Source organism: Ptychodera flava, chromosome 5 (assembly GCF_041260155.1).
Source record: "Ptychodera flava strain L36383 chromosome 5, AS_Pfla_20210202, whole genome shotgun sequence".
Taxonomy (NCBI): domain Eukaryota; kingdom Metazoa; phylum Hemichordata; class Enteropneusta; family Ptychoderidae; genus Ptychodera; species Ptychodera flava.
In genome coordinates, this window is record NC_091932.1 from 43,708,106 (window position 1) to 43,725,511 (window position 17,406).

General features: G+C 37.2%; 1 protein-coding gene across 19 annotated transcripts in view; it reads left to right on the forward strand.

Moving 5' to 3' along the window:
• Positions 1-6,089: 6,089 nt before the first annotated feature.
• The window catches only part of LOC139134043 (cytosolic carboxypeptidase-like protein 5), a 66,499-nt gene continuing 55,182 nt past the window's right edge, over positions 6,090-17,406 (forward strand). For all 19 annotated transcript variants that reach the window (XR_011552699.1, XR_011552700.1, XR_011552701.1 and 16 more), the window contains exons 1-5: positions 6,090-6,227; positions 11,442-11,767; positions 13,418-13,589; positions 14,330-14,493; positions 15,551-15,728. Coding sequence is in view for 16 of the 19 variants with exons in the window: in XM_070700901.1 (XP_070557002.1) it covers positions 11,562-11,767; positions 13,418-13,589; positions 14,330-14,493; positions 15,551-15,728 (720 nt within the window). In the remaining 3 variants the exon portion in view is untranslated. The remainder of the gene's footprint in view (positions 6,228-11,441; positions 11,768-13,417; positions 13,590-14,329; positions 14,494-15,550; positions 15,729-17,406) is intronic.

Consider the following 17,406-nt stretch of genomic DNA (forward strand, 5'->3'; position numbering starts at 1 on the left):
TTTTGAGTCTGTCTTTTAATTGTATCCCCAGTTTGTTTTAAGCGAGACACTTTCTCACTATATTCGTGTGTTCATTTGAAAATATTGATAATGAAGAAGGAATGAAAGGTTTTGCACCCACCGCCTCAATTTCAAACACCATATTCCATGTCCTGGGAAGAGCAAAGGAAAAAAAAATGTTGCTGTGTAAATTCAGTCTAAAATCCCCCCCCTCCACCCAATTCACTAAAGACACTATGCAAACCACATGATCATGGGAAAACTTGCGGCCTTTCCCTTGCAAACAAACCAGAAGTCAATGTTCTTCCCTTCCACCTAATTAGCTGTAACCGCGATCACATGGTGTATTATTGTACTGGATTGGCAAACTGAAGAGACTTTTCAAGTCCTAGTCCACATGAATCTCCAATCCAACATGAAAGGTGTAGTGTTTATATTACCAGGTTGGTTCGGATTGTGAAATGAGTTCTACAACAATTACATGCGTCCATAGACAGTAGAGGGGGATCTTCCCCCTCTACTGTCTATGATGCCTCAATTTTATTTGGCGAAAGGTCTTTTCTCATTTGAGACTGTAAACTCTCCCTCTGATGACTTCAACATGAAATGCTCCCAAAACATTTCCTTCAAGGAGTAGTATAGCTCTGTGCCTGGAGCTCCATTTTGAGATGGATGCGTCATAAATCCTCTACTGTTATAATCATGAAGCCACGATCAAGGAAACCCTAGGGAAATTGCTACTAAGTGACGAGCACATTGTACTGTTGAAGGAGTGAACCCGCACATAGTGCTATCACATCACAGACAGTAGAAATGTTCGTGCCTATATGGTGTTATCTCCTTTAAAATCATTACATGGATTAATGATATTGCTCACCAAAATGGTACTTCCAAGATTTCATCACCCATGTTCATAATTCTCATTGTGTGTTTTTCTTGACCATGTGACTGACACAAGGAATTTTAAAGTGGAAAAATTCCGACACTGACCCTGCCTTGAAATGATTGCCAGTGAGATGATTATTGCTGTATTTCAGACTTGATCAAACGGGTTTTCGATAGTGATGATCAGTCACTCAATATTATGTTGTTTCAACCGCTAGGTGGCGCACTTCTATTTTCAGTTCGAAAAGTCTGACGTCCTTATGAAAATGTAAACGATATATAAACCATTGTGTCACTTAATGCTCTTAGTTTTCCTGGATGAAGACTTATACTCCTTATTATGTATGAGATAATAAAGAAATTTATTATTTCCGGTATTTTTTGAAGCCTGGTGAGATGAGACTAAAGGATTCGGGGGGAGGGGGATGTGCGGCAAACTGGTTCCGATTTTGAGACTACTGGCGCTGCATATTTTTCATGTGTTTCCGGTATCCATAGTAATCACGAGGCCGTATCGTACGCAGCATACCAAGTGTATGTTTTGACACTTAAATTTTATACGTACGTATTGAGGCCGACGCCGAGTTTTTTCGAACTTGTCTCGCGACGGAGAGACCTCAGGCCGAGTAACAAACATATCTATTGACAAAATAAAAAGAAGGAACGACAGGTAAACATAAATAGAACTTACTGTAATTAACAGACTCTGACTAGTGTATTTGAAAAATACTTCGAGTAGGGTATAAAGTGTGAAGCTTCTCTAGTCACGTATGTAATCGCCGATAATAGGAGCATTCCGTCACTTTGATGACGTAATATATCGTATTTATCGAACATTTTTTGCAGCGTGTTTGTGTCGTCTTGTCTGTCCATTCTTTATTCCGTCTCTAGGTTTGCATGCCGGTTCGTTCGTTTGTCTCTCTCTGTATGTGTGGTCCCCTGTAGTATCACGTGAAATTTGCTTTCTTTGATTTAACCATTCATTTCTCCTCGTTATGATTCCCAACACAATTACTTTTCTGTTCATCCTCACCCTGTTTCGTCAACTGAAATCAACCAATCGTTATGCAATGCATAAAAGTCACTACTGGTCTGTATTTGAAAACAATCTTTACTTTCCACTTGTATTCAATGTTGACATATTGTAAACACACGTGTTTTTATGAGTAATTTGTAACTGTCGCGGTTTAAAATCATCCATTGACACTGTAAATTCTCTGTGTTGTAATCATGATATTATTCTTGTTCAAGAACATTGGCTGACCAAAGCAGAGCTTCCAATGCTTTCAAATATTCATGAGGACTTCGATGCCGTCGGTGTTACTGCCATCGATGATACATGTGGAATTCGTATTGGGCGTCCATTTGGTGGGGTTGCTATCATGTGGCGTAAGTCCATTGGTCAATTCGTCAATATCACGCTGAGATATTAACTTCCTCAGGGAAACTTTTTGTCTTATGTACTTATCTTCCCACTTGTTCGAATGACAATTTTGACAGTTATATGCATTATCTTGCGAAAATAAATGACATTGTCAGTGAGATTGATACTGCAAATTTTAGGCGATTTTAATGCAAACCCAGGCACTTTATTTGCAAATGAGCTTTTTGACTTCTGTATTGATAATAATTTGCATGTTTCTGATGTCGAAAAGCTGAGTAGAGAGTAGTGATAATTTTTACTTTCATTAGTGAAGCTCTTGGTAGCACTTGTTGGTTAGACCATATGTTGAGTACCCATGCAGTGCACAAGGCTATTTCTAGTATTCGCATTCTGTACGACTATGTTTCCTCGGATCATTTTCCGCTTTCCGTTAATATTGACATTGTAGATCTTGTTCATACTGATCCTCTTTGTCTTGATAACAACGATGTTAGGAAGAATTTTAATTGGAGCAAAGCGACTCCACAGAATTTGTCCACTCTAAATACAAGCACATTTCAGATCGGTTACTTCGTGTTATAGATATGCCAGTAGATGCTTTAAAGTGTCGTGACTGTAATTGTAAGAATATCGACCATATTGACGGTTTGCACTCTCTGTACTCAAATATTGTTACTTGTCTCACTACAGCTGCTCACAATAGTATTCCTACTACGTCTGCTGGAACGAGTTTCAACATAGTTCCAGGGTGGAATGAGCATGTGCGTAACTTTCATAATGCCGCTCGTGATGCGTTTAAATTATGGACCGCTAATGGTAGGCCAAGAACTGGTCCGCTGTTTGATCTCATGCGTAAAACTCGTGCTAAGTTTAAGTCTGTACTCAGGGCATGTAAAAGGGATGAAGGTCAAGCTAAGGCGGATGCATCAGCTAACAATTTGACGCAGGGAGGTTCGCGCAAATTTTGGAAATCTGTTACCGCCACTCGGAGCTGTCCCCTTCCAACTAACGTAGGTGGTTGCTGTGGGCACGACAACATTGCTGACATGTGGAAAAATCACTATGAGAAGCTGCTTAACTCAGTTTCAAACTGCAATGGCAAGCATTTTGTGTTGTCGTCATTGAAAGAAATTGATTTTCACAAAGATATGGTGGTATACTGTAGACGAAATTACTCGTAGTGTTAAAATGCTTGAAAAGGGAAAGCAAGTGGTAAAGACGGCATTGCCGCAGAGCATTTGATTTATGCTAGCTCAATTTTATACATTCTATTGAGTTTGTGTTTTACCAGTTTCTTTATACATGGTTATTTACCCGACACATTTATGTATGCTACGATATGCCCTATTGTGAAAGATAAGTCAAAAGATCTTACATCCGTTGACAACTATAGGCCCATTGCAATTGTAACAGCTATTTCGAAGACTTTGGAATTATGTATAATGTATCTTACACAGGATTGATTCATTTATAGAAACTAGTGCTCTTCAATTCGGCTTTAAAACAAACATTCTACTGACATGTGTGTCTTTGTGCTTATGGAAATTGTTGATTTTTATAAAAGGCAAAATTCGCCAGTTTTTCTGTTTTCATGGATGCCACGAAAGCATTTGACAGGGTCAACCACTGGACTTTGTTTAGAAAATTGATCAGTCGCAACATTCCATTGTTTATTATTCGTATTTTGCAGTACTGGTATAGTAATCAGCTGTTTTCGTCCACTGGGCATCAGCTGATTCCAATCCCTTTCAAGTTTCCAATGGCGTACGACAAGGAAGTGTTCTTTCACCAAAACTTTTTGCTACTTATGTAGACCAGTTAAGTAGTAAGCTACAGTCTGCTGGCGTAGGATGTTATTTAGTGAATCATATTATGAATCACTTATTTTATGCTGACGATCTGGCCTTGATTTGTCCATCTGTGAAAGCTTTACGAAAATTGATCAATATTTGTGAACACTGTGGTAACGAGCATGATATTCTCTTTCATACTGAGAAAACTGAGTGTATGGCTATTTTTCCGAAATCTTGGAAGCAGGATAGGATTCCTCATGTACATTTGTATGGTAATTCTCTTAAATTTGTAAGTTCGAAGAAATATCTTGGCTACATTATGTCCTCCACTGGGATGGACGATGCAGATATGCAAAGATAGCTTCGTAGTTTTTATGCGAGAGCCAATTTTATTGTTCGTAACTTTGGCCAGTGCTCTCAGAAAGTAAAATGTGTCCTTTTGAAAAGTTTTTTGTATAGTGTTTATTGTTTGAACGTGTGGTGTAATTTTAGTGCTAAAATAATGTCAAAACTGAGGATAGCTTATAATAATGCCTTGAGGTTGATTATATATATATATATATATATATATATATATATATATATATATATATATATATATATATATATATATATATATATAATATATTATATATATATATATATATATATATATATATATATATATATATATATATATATATATATATATATATATATATATATATATATATATATATATATATATATATATATATATATATATATATATAATATATATATATATATATATATATACTGTGAAGCTGTTCGCATTCTGCAAGCGTCTGTCCGTGAGTGAAAACCTAGTTATCCGTACCTGTGTAGAGTCTGATTCGTATTTTCATTCAGCTTTTTGGAAACATTGTAGAAAGGTTCTTTATTAAGTTTCTTGCTCTTTTTTAACTTCTGTATATTTTTTTGCATCTATTTATTTTATATTATGGGCATTCATGGCCTGAAATAAAGAAAAAAAATATTGCAACATTCAGCCATAGAGTACCTAACACATTTGAGAAAGTTGAAATATATGAAGATCAAGTTATCCAGAAATTACCTTGAGTTTCTTTACTTACAAAGTGTAAACTTAAAAAGAAAAGCAGATGAGCTTACATTTGCAGATTAAATCGGCATTACTTCACCATCCAATTATCCCAAATTAGTTCCAATCTTGTTAGTTGAGAAATTTCATGAAGGCATTGAGCTAAAATCTTTCTAGTTATATGTCTTTTGTCGACTGCTTGTGCATCCACAAGGACATAAGGCCGGGGTTTTTTGTTTTGTTTTGTTTTGTTTTTCAGCTACGATGTGTTTTCGCACGTCGACCGTGACCTGGAACATTTAGGCGTGCTGCACTTCAAGTTCACAACAGCGCCCTCATATAAATTTGTCCCGCTCACTGGTTTCTCTCTTTACGAACGAAATATCACAGTCCCTCCACAAGTACAATAATCGATGTAAAGAATCGAAGGATTATTATTTATCCTATAGTTAGTACACCAGGGGTAGGAATCGATTAGTAAAACTTCCAAAACAAAAGCATAAAGTTACAGCATAGATGAGGCGATGATAAAAAGCTGAAACGACTTCATATTCGAGTACATGTGAAATGTTATTCTCAAAATCTGTCGTAAATTAAAAATTACTTGGAGTGAAAGAGAGGAGGAGAATAAATTTACCTGCACCATTCACCGAAAAGTTTTAAACTTTAAAGTATAGCCTAATTACAGGCAGGTACGAAAAGCGCGTCGGATCACGATCGTTCAGGCATGGATATCATAAATTTGCCCCATCCCACCCTCGCCGTTTAAAAAAGCAACAAAACAAAACAAAAATAAGTCTTCGAAAATCTTGCTTTTCCATATCATTGCATCTCTGCGTCATATTTATCAAGAAAGTATAAAATTGCTAAATGCCACAACCAGAAGCTCATCTTTATCTGCAATCTGGGGAAATCTTTTCAATGGGACAGGGTCAGCGATTCACCCAATGGGGACTGGGCATTTAATCACGTGACACAGCAACAGTACCGTTTGTTTTGGTCCATGAGCTGAGGATTCTTGTACGGCTGTTAATTTATAAAAAAATTGATATTTTCATAACCGCTCTACGGCAGCCTTTTTAATTCCATACTAGCAGTTGTACAGGTGAGTTTCCCTAACTCTTTTATTCTCGTCAGACTCCTCAAAATTTAATCTTAGCAAAAAATCGTTTGCTACGACACGGAATGATCAGCTTCAGATCCGCCATGACACTTTGAATGGCACAACTTAATATTTATGAATGTTGTCCTCCTATGTACATTTTAAAAATCTAACATCGTGCAGATTTATTTTTTGATTTGTGTTTTCATGTAAAAGTGATATTGGAGTGAGCAAATTTTCTACATTACGTGCACAGGTGCATGTTTCAAGATTATAACGTGGCCAATCAAAGTCACACGTACGATACTGACAGTGATACTACACATTACAAAGCTACCTCTACAGACTACAAGTATAGTGGCAGAGGGGGTGTCATATGTGCATAGGGTCAGAGATCAACAGTTCTATTTTTAGCAAGGCTACGGGGTACTTGCTAGCTCGTCCGCCTTGTCTAAAACATGCTCTTCTCAAATTCACTTGTCTTCGCAAGGCGAGATCACTTTTTTGGGGTAGTAGTACTAGTATCGGAACACCGGACTTTATAAAAGTAGTACAGTTTGTGCTATTTTTTATGATAAATAGGCCTCGGTAGTCAGTCGTCAATTGACTTTGGTGGTTAGCTGCTTAGCAACAGGATAGATTACCAAACGTGACAGAAATACCGAAGGTGTGCGAATCGGAGTTTCGTAAAGCAAGCTGAGACAGGCGCAGAATGTTAAACCATCAGTCACGTACCTGAGGAAAATCAATATTTGCTTGTCAAATTCAAAGGCAAACAGTTAACCGTCAGACTAGCTTCTTGTACAATGGACGTTATGGCATATACATTGAAGTAGGAAGTGTTATAGATTCATGGTCACACCACTCCATTGCCAAGGTATTCATCAATTTTACGCTTTATGGATTTGTCTTGACCACTTTGATGATAAAATGTAAAAGCATATACTAAGTTTGCCCTTGGATTAACAGTTGATATCGATTTGTATCAGGAAATGTTTTAACTATATTACCTTTATTGAAGTAGCAGAGTTTAAGGCTTTGTCTGTAGGGTAATTGTCACCAGATTTTTCCAGTCTCTTCAGCAGGTCACCGCTGCAGATCTTAGTACTCTTTAACATGAGGAAATGTACAATACCAGTATCAGTGTCCCTTTACCCTTTCCCACCGCGGTGTGACCCAAACCAGTAGTTTTGCAAAATTCTATGGTAAAGTTTGAACTCTAGATAGGGAAATGGAAGTGACAAGGGTCAAGATCCAATATGGTTGACCAGTGTTATCCCATATTTCATAAAAACTGAGTAGTTAATGATTAAAATTAGCAGAGTTTCCAAAAAAAGATGCCTTGAAAGAGACGAACTTTCGATTTTTCAGTTTCTGTAAAATTTTGCAATTTGCCTTTAACTTTTAATTACATAATCAGTTTTATTATTTATATAATACAGCTTGCTGAAGTTTAACCATTAGCATTGATTTATCAAGTCATGGACAGTCGAGAAAGAGGATGGGAAACTACCGCAAAGAACAAAAGAAATGTGAAGAGGCGATGAGCAATCTCTGTTGGAATAATTAGAACGTGTGAATCGATTTTTGCATACTTATCAGCTGGGCGATAGCTTCTCGACATCCGGTATTTCGCAGTGAAAAAAACTTCATTTAACTTATTTGCAGCATAAAGTTGTCTTTCCTATTGAAGTCGGATTCCTTTATCCTAAAGATTGATTTATTCCTAGATGCAACAAAGAAACATTGCTTTCCTTCTGAATGGCATTAATTCTCTGCTACGAAAAAGGTGTGTTTAGGACACACTGAATGTAAGGTCTGCAAGCATGTTTTGCGAGATTGTACGACAGTTGGATGGCATTGTTTTATCAATGGGTATGCAAATCCAATGTAATTTATTCAAGCGCAGTTCGTTCTAAGGAAATACCGCAGTTTCCCATCCAGTTTCTCGACTGTCTATGATCAAGTGCAGCTAAATATGCTCACACATTTAAAGGGACATTATTTGTATCTTTTCATTTTTTTTTCATTTTTTCAATGACTGAAATCCCCGGTCAAATCAATAGGAGACCTAAATTGTGACTATGGATGGCTTCAAGGATATGGAAAACCACCTTGCTCTTTACGGCAAGGTTCAATGTTGGTAAGGGCGTCTGCGTGATTTGAACCAGCCGTTATTATTGAACCCCAGCACATGACCAAACTATGCATACGTCAACTATCAATGTACAGCTAGAACGCTGAGCGGCCGTCACCTACACAGTAACTTCAGCACAATGCATATTGATGAGCTCACGGCGCATAAACAAATGCACGTCTCACAAACTACTGTCAAATAGTGAAATAAACAGGGCATTTGCTTGTGAGTTTGATTTTAGTATCGATGACATGGACTCACTGGGTGAAACAAATAAAAACCATAAACCAGAGTTCGCGTTTACGCAAAAATCGTGCGTATTTACGCATTGAAATTGACTCTCAACGCATTTTTTTCTTCGTTATGCGTTTTCTATACGCAAAGGATAACACCGAAAGCACTCCCCACGACTGAGCTTAGGCGACAATCAGACGAAATTTGTTGCAATACATTTCTGTCAATCAGTCAGTTTGTGTGGGTAGAGCTCGTCGGAATCCCGATAAATTTTGAACACTGCAGAAGTGTCTGGATGGTAACTGGTCGTTCAGGCACCAAGTCGTTTCGGCCCAAGTCGTTTCGGCCTCTCAATTTCCGGCCCCAAATCACTTCGGCACCGCAACCCAAGACGTTTCGGCATCTGTATTTCGATTTTTTCCCCAAACTATTTAGTAATTGACTGATCCGTCATATTCGTAGGCGTGACCTTTGCGTTCTGACCAGTACTTTATGTGCATTTTGTGTGAATTTTGCCGTGCTGTTTCGTCACCGCTTTCAAACTTTTATTGATATCGATAAACTTGTGTCACACATTTGAAAATGATATGAAGTTTTTTCTTACGGTCTCTTCCCATGTTCTCACAAAGATTAAAGCATGTATGTGAATGTTAGTTGACACTATACTTTTTAGTACTTTGATTTGTAACATTACGCTCCAGCACTAGTTCCCACAGGTAGCCTTCAGCGGTGCCGAAACGTCTTGGGTTGCGGTGCCGAAACGACTTGGGGCCTGATATTGGAAGGCCGAAACGACTTGGTGCCGAAGCGTCCACAAACCGTCTGGATAAGCTGCCATAACTCTAACTTTTGGGTTGCCCGATGTGTTTTGACGGTCGCATGTATACCCTTCGCTGTTACGTTTCAACATTGTTCAAGTTGTTCGTTAAACTGTTTTCATTAAAATAATGTTACATCGTACAATCCGAATATGTAGTGTAGGTTTATTCAACGGCACATTATATTTTGCAGTCAGTTTTTTCATCAATCGAGTGCGGAAGTGAAATTACGCACTCAAATCCAGCCATTACGCAATTTTAGCAGACTAATGCGTATGCCGTACGCGAGGAGAAAAAAGTCACCGCGAACACTGATAAACGCAACTGGGTCAATGGTAAAACTAAAACGATGTCAGATTGCTGTGGTGATAGTGAAACAGGTACCGAGTAGTGCATTTTCTGTGCATTTGATCGTTAGCAAATCTCCGTCAACTTTTAAGATTTTTAGGACATTTTCTTGCCATTACGTTGGATCTTTTTACAAACACGACATGATCACTTGTTGAACTTGGAAACATCGCACTCGGACTGAACAGTGCACGGTGTAGCATTTGTGACATCGGGACACCGTGCCAAGCGGGTACTGTACTGTCGATCGATACTGCTCATGATTGGAGTCACCTCTCGATACACAAGATCTGTTTGACTTGTTATTCTCTGTGCATCGTGTAATTATTTGTATCAGTTGAATTGCATTTCGAACCAATAGTGAGTACATCGCAAATATCGCAATGACAGTTGCCTAGACCCTGTACGTCGCTTACGGCCTCCGTGCCTCCGACCCACTACCCCAAAAAGTGGGTTTTGCGTAAGTTTAGAAGCGCAGCTGAGCACATTGTGTACCTAGCCCTGCATACAGGTCTATGTGTTCCCGGCGTCATATGGCCTCCTCGCCCTATAACGCTGGGAACACAAAGACCTGTACACAGGGCTAATCGTGTACCCAGGCAAGGCGGGTGTGCTCGAAAACGAAACTCAGTGCGAGTTTGGGATTAAAAATGGGTTGTTTTTGGTGGAGAAACTGCACGCCGCAACCGAGGTGCTGCCAGCGATTTGGCACAACCCTGCCACGCAGAGCTATAGCTTTCACCCAACAACATACATGATGTACGTGTCAGTCGCCAAAGCAGCTTCAATCATAGACAGTAAAGGCCCCTCTGTTGTACCGGTATATGCTTCAATTTCGCGATCACCTCAACAATAACGTGACTGTCTACTGAAGTTTATCCCTTCATTGTACTCTGTTTTGACATTTCTATGCCCACAGGCTTTGGGCAAGTCTACATATGAAGGTACAAACGAGACGAAAAAATAGGCCTTGTCCGAGTCATCGGCTTCTTGCAGCTTGTAGGCATTTGAAATGCCCATTACAAAAATGTGCTCTGTAGCAGCAAAGAATGGTGTATCTAAGAGCAGGATTGGCCGTCAAGATCTCCATGAAAAACTGACCGTCAAAATGTAACTAAGCAAACGGCATGGGAATCTCGAAAATGCTACACTGCGCTCTCGACTTTCACTTCGTATGGTTTATTTTTTTACACTCGGATGCTTACAGCAGCCCAGATAGCAGTTAGCAGTGTGGTCTGATCGCAGGTCAACGGTAGCCCACCATTAACCTCTGACCCAAGGTTTTTCTATACAGTGTACGCAAACGGGATGGAAGTTGTCTACCGTTCTTTAGACATCTTTCAATAAGTCGAACAACATTATCAACTTCTCGTTTGCAACAATATAAGGTCAAAAGATACAAATAATGTCCCTTTAAATTTTCAACAAGTTTTTAATTGTCAGAATTAAGACCTGTTTGAAAATTAAGATTTGTGAACATATTTAACATCTATTGGATAAACTTTACTATCATGTTCTAATAGGGAATTTCTGAAAGGTCTCTCAGAGCACTGCAATTATAATGTAATTATTTTAAACCAAAGTGAAATTTTTGAAGTGAAAAGATTGCTGCCCTGTGTGGGTGCTGGAAAATTTTAATGTTCATTTAACAATATTTTTTAAATGTGATTTCTGTTTTAGGTCCCACAACATGTAGTCTTTTCAAGATGAATAATAGTGGTCAAACTGGAAGCATTACACCTCAATCATTGACAGTGCAGTTTATAGTTGCAAAGAAAACATAATCACTTCACTGCTATAATGGTTGAGGTACGGAGCGGAGGCCTTCTCTTCACTTCCAAATTTGACTCTGGCAACCTGGCTAGAGTAGAGAAGGTTTACCGAGATGACGATGACACAGACTATGCACCAAGTCGTATTGGAGATCCATGCCCTACCCCAGACTATGAATACAATGTTTGGACTAAACCAGATTGTGGTGGCACAGAATTTGAAAATGGAAATAGGTTGGTACAAATGTTTTTTGCAGTGTGTGGTATCAGACACAGTGAGAATCTTTTAATGAACATAAAAGATACAACTTTAGGTTCATTGTCTGTCTTTGATGTTTCATTTGTTTCCAGCATATCAAATCACCAAATTAAAACTGCATTTTCTTAGCAGAAATTCCTTTCTGATGTGTGTAGAAGCTTATTGATATGCCTTTGTAGCTTTACTTTGTTTTATGGATGTTTACCACAATGTGCTTGGTAGACTGGTTTGTATTTGTAAGCTGTTTTCACATAATGTTATTTCAACAACAAAGCCCTAAAGTAAAAATCAGACCTCCTTTCAGTCAGTGGTCTGTCAGATGGAATCCTGACAGCACCTCAAGTGCTAGATAGAATCTGGGCAGCAGCTCAAGAGGACAGTTTTAACAAAGGAAAATTTATAACAATTTTAGTTTGAATATCTTATACTTACCAGTACATGCCATCAGGTGATAGACATAATTGTGCATCAAATACTGAATAAACACTGGCGTAGAATGTCACCAGGATTTCATTTTCTAACTGAATGGATTCCATACGATTGTCCACCACTTTTTGGCAATAATATTCACAGATTTATTTGTGTATAGAGTAATACAGTATAGAAAATGTGTCTCTAAAGATTCAGAACACATATCTTTCATTTTAGTTTTACAGTACCATTTAACAGATCAGAGTTGTATGTCTGCATGGCATCATATTTGTAAACTTGTGAATTTCACGGTCACCATGGTTCTTTCTTGTTGAAATAGTGTACATTTAGTGTCAAACATTAACTTGTATAATGCTATACTATTTAATTTCATATGAACAAGTTTATTATCTGAGAATGGTGATGGGTCCTCAGAATACATATTGTAACCTACATGACAGTTGGTTGCCATGGTTGCACTTACAATCAAAAGTAGCTATCCATGCTCATGTCTACCCGTATAATCCCATTGTCCAATCAAATAGACTTTTTGGTGATTCTGTTATCTACAGTTCATTAGAAAGTGAGTTCATTGTTCTTTATCTGATATTGCCATTCTTTCTGAGGCATTGTCTGTTGAAATGTCAAGTCCTCAGTGATACACATCTCGGTATATTGCATTGACTTTGCTAGGGGTTTGGTCTTGCAGGTAGATGGCACTGATATTAAAACTTATGGTAAATTTGTATTAGGTTCATAATAATCAGTAATGATTGGAATCTTCACAACAAAACATGAAGCTCATTACACACAGAACACGATTTGGAACTGATTTGGGATAATTTTATCTTAATATTTTTCAAATTTCTCAAAAGTGCTAGGTGCCCTATAGCTGATATGGATTATTGCAATATTTCAAATTACTCATATAAACAAATGTATGACTTAAAAAGAAAAGCAGATGCGCTTACATTTTTTAAGCAGATGAGCTTACATTTACAGATGAAACTGACATTACTTCACTATCCAATTATCCCAAATTAGTTCCAATCGTGATTTTGTAAATTTTATTTTTTTTCACCAGAGATATGTAGACAAAAACATTTGTTGCCATTGACAGTCTTGAACAAATACATGAAAATGTGAATCATGCATCTTTCACAACACCAGATACTGATACAAAAATTGTATTTCCTTCTTTGATTTTCTTGCAGATCCTGGTTTTATTTTGCAGTCAAGGGTGGCAATATGGGTAAACTTTTGAAGATTAATGTAATGAATATGAACAAACAAGGCAAATTGTACAGCCAAGGAATGTCACCAGTCGTCAAAGTTGTACCTGGAAAACCTAAATGGGAGAGAATACGGGACAGACCAACTTACGAGGTAAAGTGTGTGTGTAGTCAATAGCAAAGTGCTGGTAATGCACTGCTTAACCCTCTGAATGCTGTAATATTTTCCCGCCAAAATTTTAGTGCAACATGTTATCCAATTTTTATGATTTTTTCTTTAACTTTTTGATAATTTTTGGACAAAATGGACTAGAGTCTTTTGATCAAAATTTGGGAAAAATCTTTAAAAAATTTTATATTTTATAAAGACAACAAATTTGACTTTGGCACTCAAAGGGTTAACTAAAACCTTTCTATGATTGTACTCAAAATTTCTTCTCTTCATAGAATGGTTTCAGATCTAAGGTCATTATCTTTTGCTTTGACAAGAACTGTGTATACCACAATTTCAATATTACAAGTATGTTGTGTGGTAAATATGTTTTTCTGCAAAGGATAATTAGATTTGAAGAAAAATAAGAATATCTTAAATTGCATAACTAGATCATTATGATGTAATAATGCTATTTAAGACGTTAACATATGTGGGTTTTTGTTTAAATTTGAAGTTTAATTAGAAAAAATCTAACAAAATATAAAGTACCGTATACAGTAACTTGAATTGCATCATTTTGAATATCTCTCTGTCGTTAAAAATGTACAGATGTTATGAATTTCAGTTCACATTTTTGGTACAACATGTGCCATAGTTACTAATTATGTCCCATCTGATACCAGTGTTATGCACAAACAAGTGATTGATTCCATGATTCTATTGTATAATTTCTTTTGCAGACTGTAGATGGTCAGTTTATCTTGTCATTTACATACCGGTTTGAAATCAAAGGATCTACCACATACTTTGCTTTCTGCTACCCTATGTCATACACAGAGTACCAAAATAAACTTGAAAAGCTTGATGAACACTTCTCCAGTTGCCAAAAGCTGACTCCACATAGGTAAGTATTTCCACAGCCAAACAGGGATTTCAATATTTGGAGAATGAGCTCTTTGTTGACCTTTGCATCTCCAAATTGTCACACAAAGTAGACCTAAGCATCTCCAAATTGTCACATAAGGACGACCTAAGCATCTCCAAATTGTCACACAAGGATGACCTATACATCTCCAAATTGTAACATAAGGTTGACCTATACATCTCAAAATTGTCACACAAAGTAGACCTAAGCATCTCCAAATTGTCACACAAGGATGACCTATGCATCTCCAAATTGTAACATAAGGTTGACCTATACATCTCCAAATCATAAGGTTGACCTATACATCTCCAAATTGTAACACAAGGATGACCTATGCATGTCCAAATTGTAACGCAGGGTTGACCTTTGCATCTCCAAATTGTCACACAAAGTTGACCTATTCATCTCCAAATTGTCACACAAGGATGACAGTTTCTATGGCAAAATCTGACCACTATAGAGGAAATTAGATTTGAAAGGTGAAAAATACAGTGAGTCATGTTTAATCTTCAGATCTCTTCAAACGAAATTCAACTATATAAATTCAGTAGATCTTTCTTGTGAGTGTTCACTGTACTTTTCTCCACTGTCAAACAGTTTTACAAGCTTTCAAAAACTATTCAATCAGTGTCAAGGTTTTTTCAACTCTGCTAAGTTTTTTATTCACCATTCAAACTTGGTGTTGAACGACTTTACTGTTAAAGTGGATTTATTTTATTCCTTGTTCATTGAATGACATCCAAAATTTTTGCATGTATACAAACTAAAGTCAGACATGACCAAAGTGTTATGGTCAAAATTTAGGATCCAGTTTGTTTCTGACGATGCTTATATTGGCTACATTTGACATAGAACTTGTCAAGATAAATGAAATTTTTACAGTAAACATTGTGAGAGGACAACATTGTATTGTACTAATGCGTGTATTAATGCTTTGTGTTACCTTTGATTGCAAAATCCAGTATCTTTTTGTATCTTTATCTTTGTGTTGTGTTCCATTTTATAACTTTTAATTTTATAATTACTTTTCTTACAGCCCACCAGATACAATATACTACCACAGAGAGCTAGTATGTCACACTCTGGATAAAAACAGAGTAGATTTACTGACTATAACTTCATGCCATGGAATGACAGAAGAGAGGGAACAACGTCTGGAAAAACTCTTTCCTGATGGAAAAACGCCAAGACCACACATATTCAAAGGCAAAAGGGTAAGTGGATCAAATGGCTCTGATTGTAGAATGGAATTATATGAAAAGTTTTACCCCAATTTATGGACTTTTTTGATATATTTGTGATTTTCATTTTGTTCATGCAAATGTTCTTGATATCCGCTCACACCATCTGTTATGCTTTTGATTACCTCAAACAATATTTATGTTGAAAAATTCAGTCTTGAAAAAGCATTGCATTTAAACAGAAAAACAACATTTTTTGATGTTGCACAATGTTTTTTCCAAATATCAGATTCTGTGCTCTCCCTGGCCTTTCAAAATTGTTAGTAAATTTACGAATTGGGTTCAAAAAATATTAGTAAGTGCAAATTATGTAATGCTAAGCCCGCCAAATTTCAACAAGCACTTTTGGTACTCAATGAATGATTTTAAGGGGATAGAAATGATGAGTGATTTCATGAGAGACAAAGGCAAACGAAAAATTCCTTTTTAACTTTTAATGACAATTAACACTCATATTTTGATACGCATTTTCAAAAGATTCATCGCATAACACAGTACATCATGGGTCATAAATGCTTGTAACATTGAAATGTCTTCCTTGTCTCAATAAATTGTGTCATTTTGGTCAACCGGCCCATGAATGTTATTCAATTAATCGATCTTTATTATTATTTTATTTCTCAGTGGTTGATGATTATATATATTAATATGTTAAGTGGTCATTAATATTATCAGTGTGTGCACAAGTTTTAGATGCTAGAAAATCTGTCCCCTGATTTTCATATTCGGAAAGCTCTGTTACCTTGAAAGTATGCATGTCATCCATAGGTGGTGCCTCTATTAGCTGCAGTCATTATGCCATGTTCAGCTCTAAAATTCACTGATCAGAACATTTGGCAGTCTGTGGTTTCGCACAAACTTTGTCTCATTATAACTGCAAATTTAAGTGCGCAAACTGAAACTGGTGATCCTGCTAATGTTTTCACAGAGACAGTCACATTTTTAAAATGCTGCAGATGATCGTTATTTTTTTTTGTCTGGATAAACTTTCGTCATGCGTCTGTGCACAGCATTGTCTCTGGAGCATCAGAGAAAACTATCAATATTCAAAACATTTGCTGAAACAGTTTCTTGTAAAATATTTTGAAGGAAACCTATTAAAATTGGCAAGTTCACTGAAAAATTCAATCTACAGATCGTCAAATGACTAATTTACTACAACTAAGATTTCCGGCTAAGATTTCCGGCTCGCTTTAGTGCCTCCATGCATAGACAAACACTTTGCGGTACGTCGTTCAACCATGCGTGGCCCGGACTGCAGTTCGACTGTCTTTCAGGCTGACTGTTCTTGATCTCTTCTCGGCGGTTTCATTGTTTCCAATTTTTACCTTCTCGTGTCTATTTATAGACAGAGAAGGTATTAGAGTTGAAAACCAATATGCTGCTGTCAAGAACTTCCCGTCTGTCAAGACTTCCGTCTGTCAAGATCCGTTGACGTCATGCCATTGTGATGGGTCATATCATAAACTGGTGGGGGTGTTCATGGCTCAGGTTGAGGTGTGGGAGAACGATTTTGAGCTATGACAAAAATCAAAAGGGACTTAGCGGCATAGCCACAGTGTTAAGCCTTTCTCCAAGGTTTCTTAGTTGACTACAATCTATTACAGACTACTGAGCTGACGTTAGGGGTACTCACTTTGTGTTTGCTCAC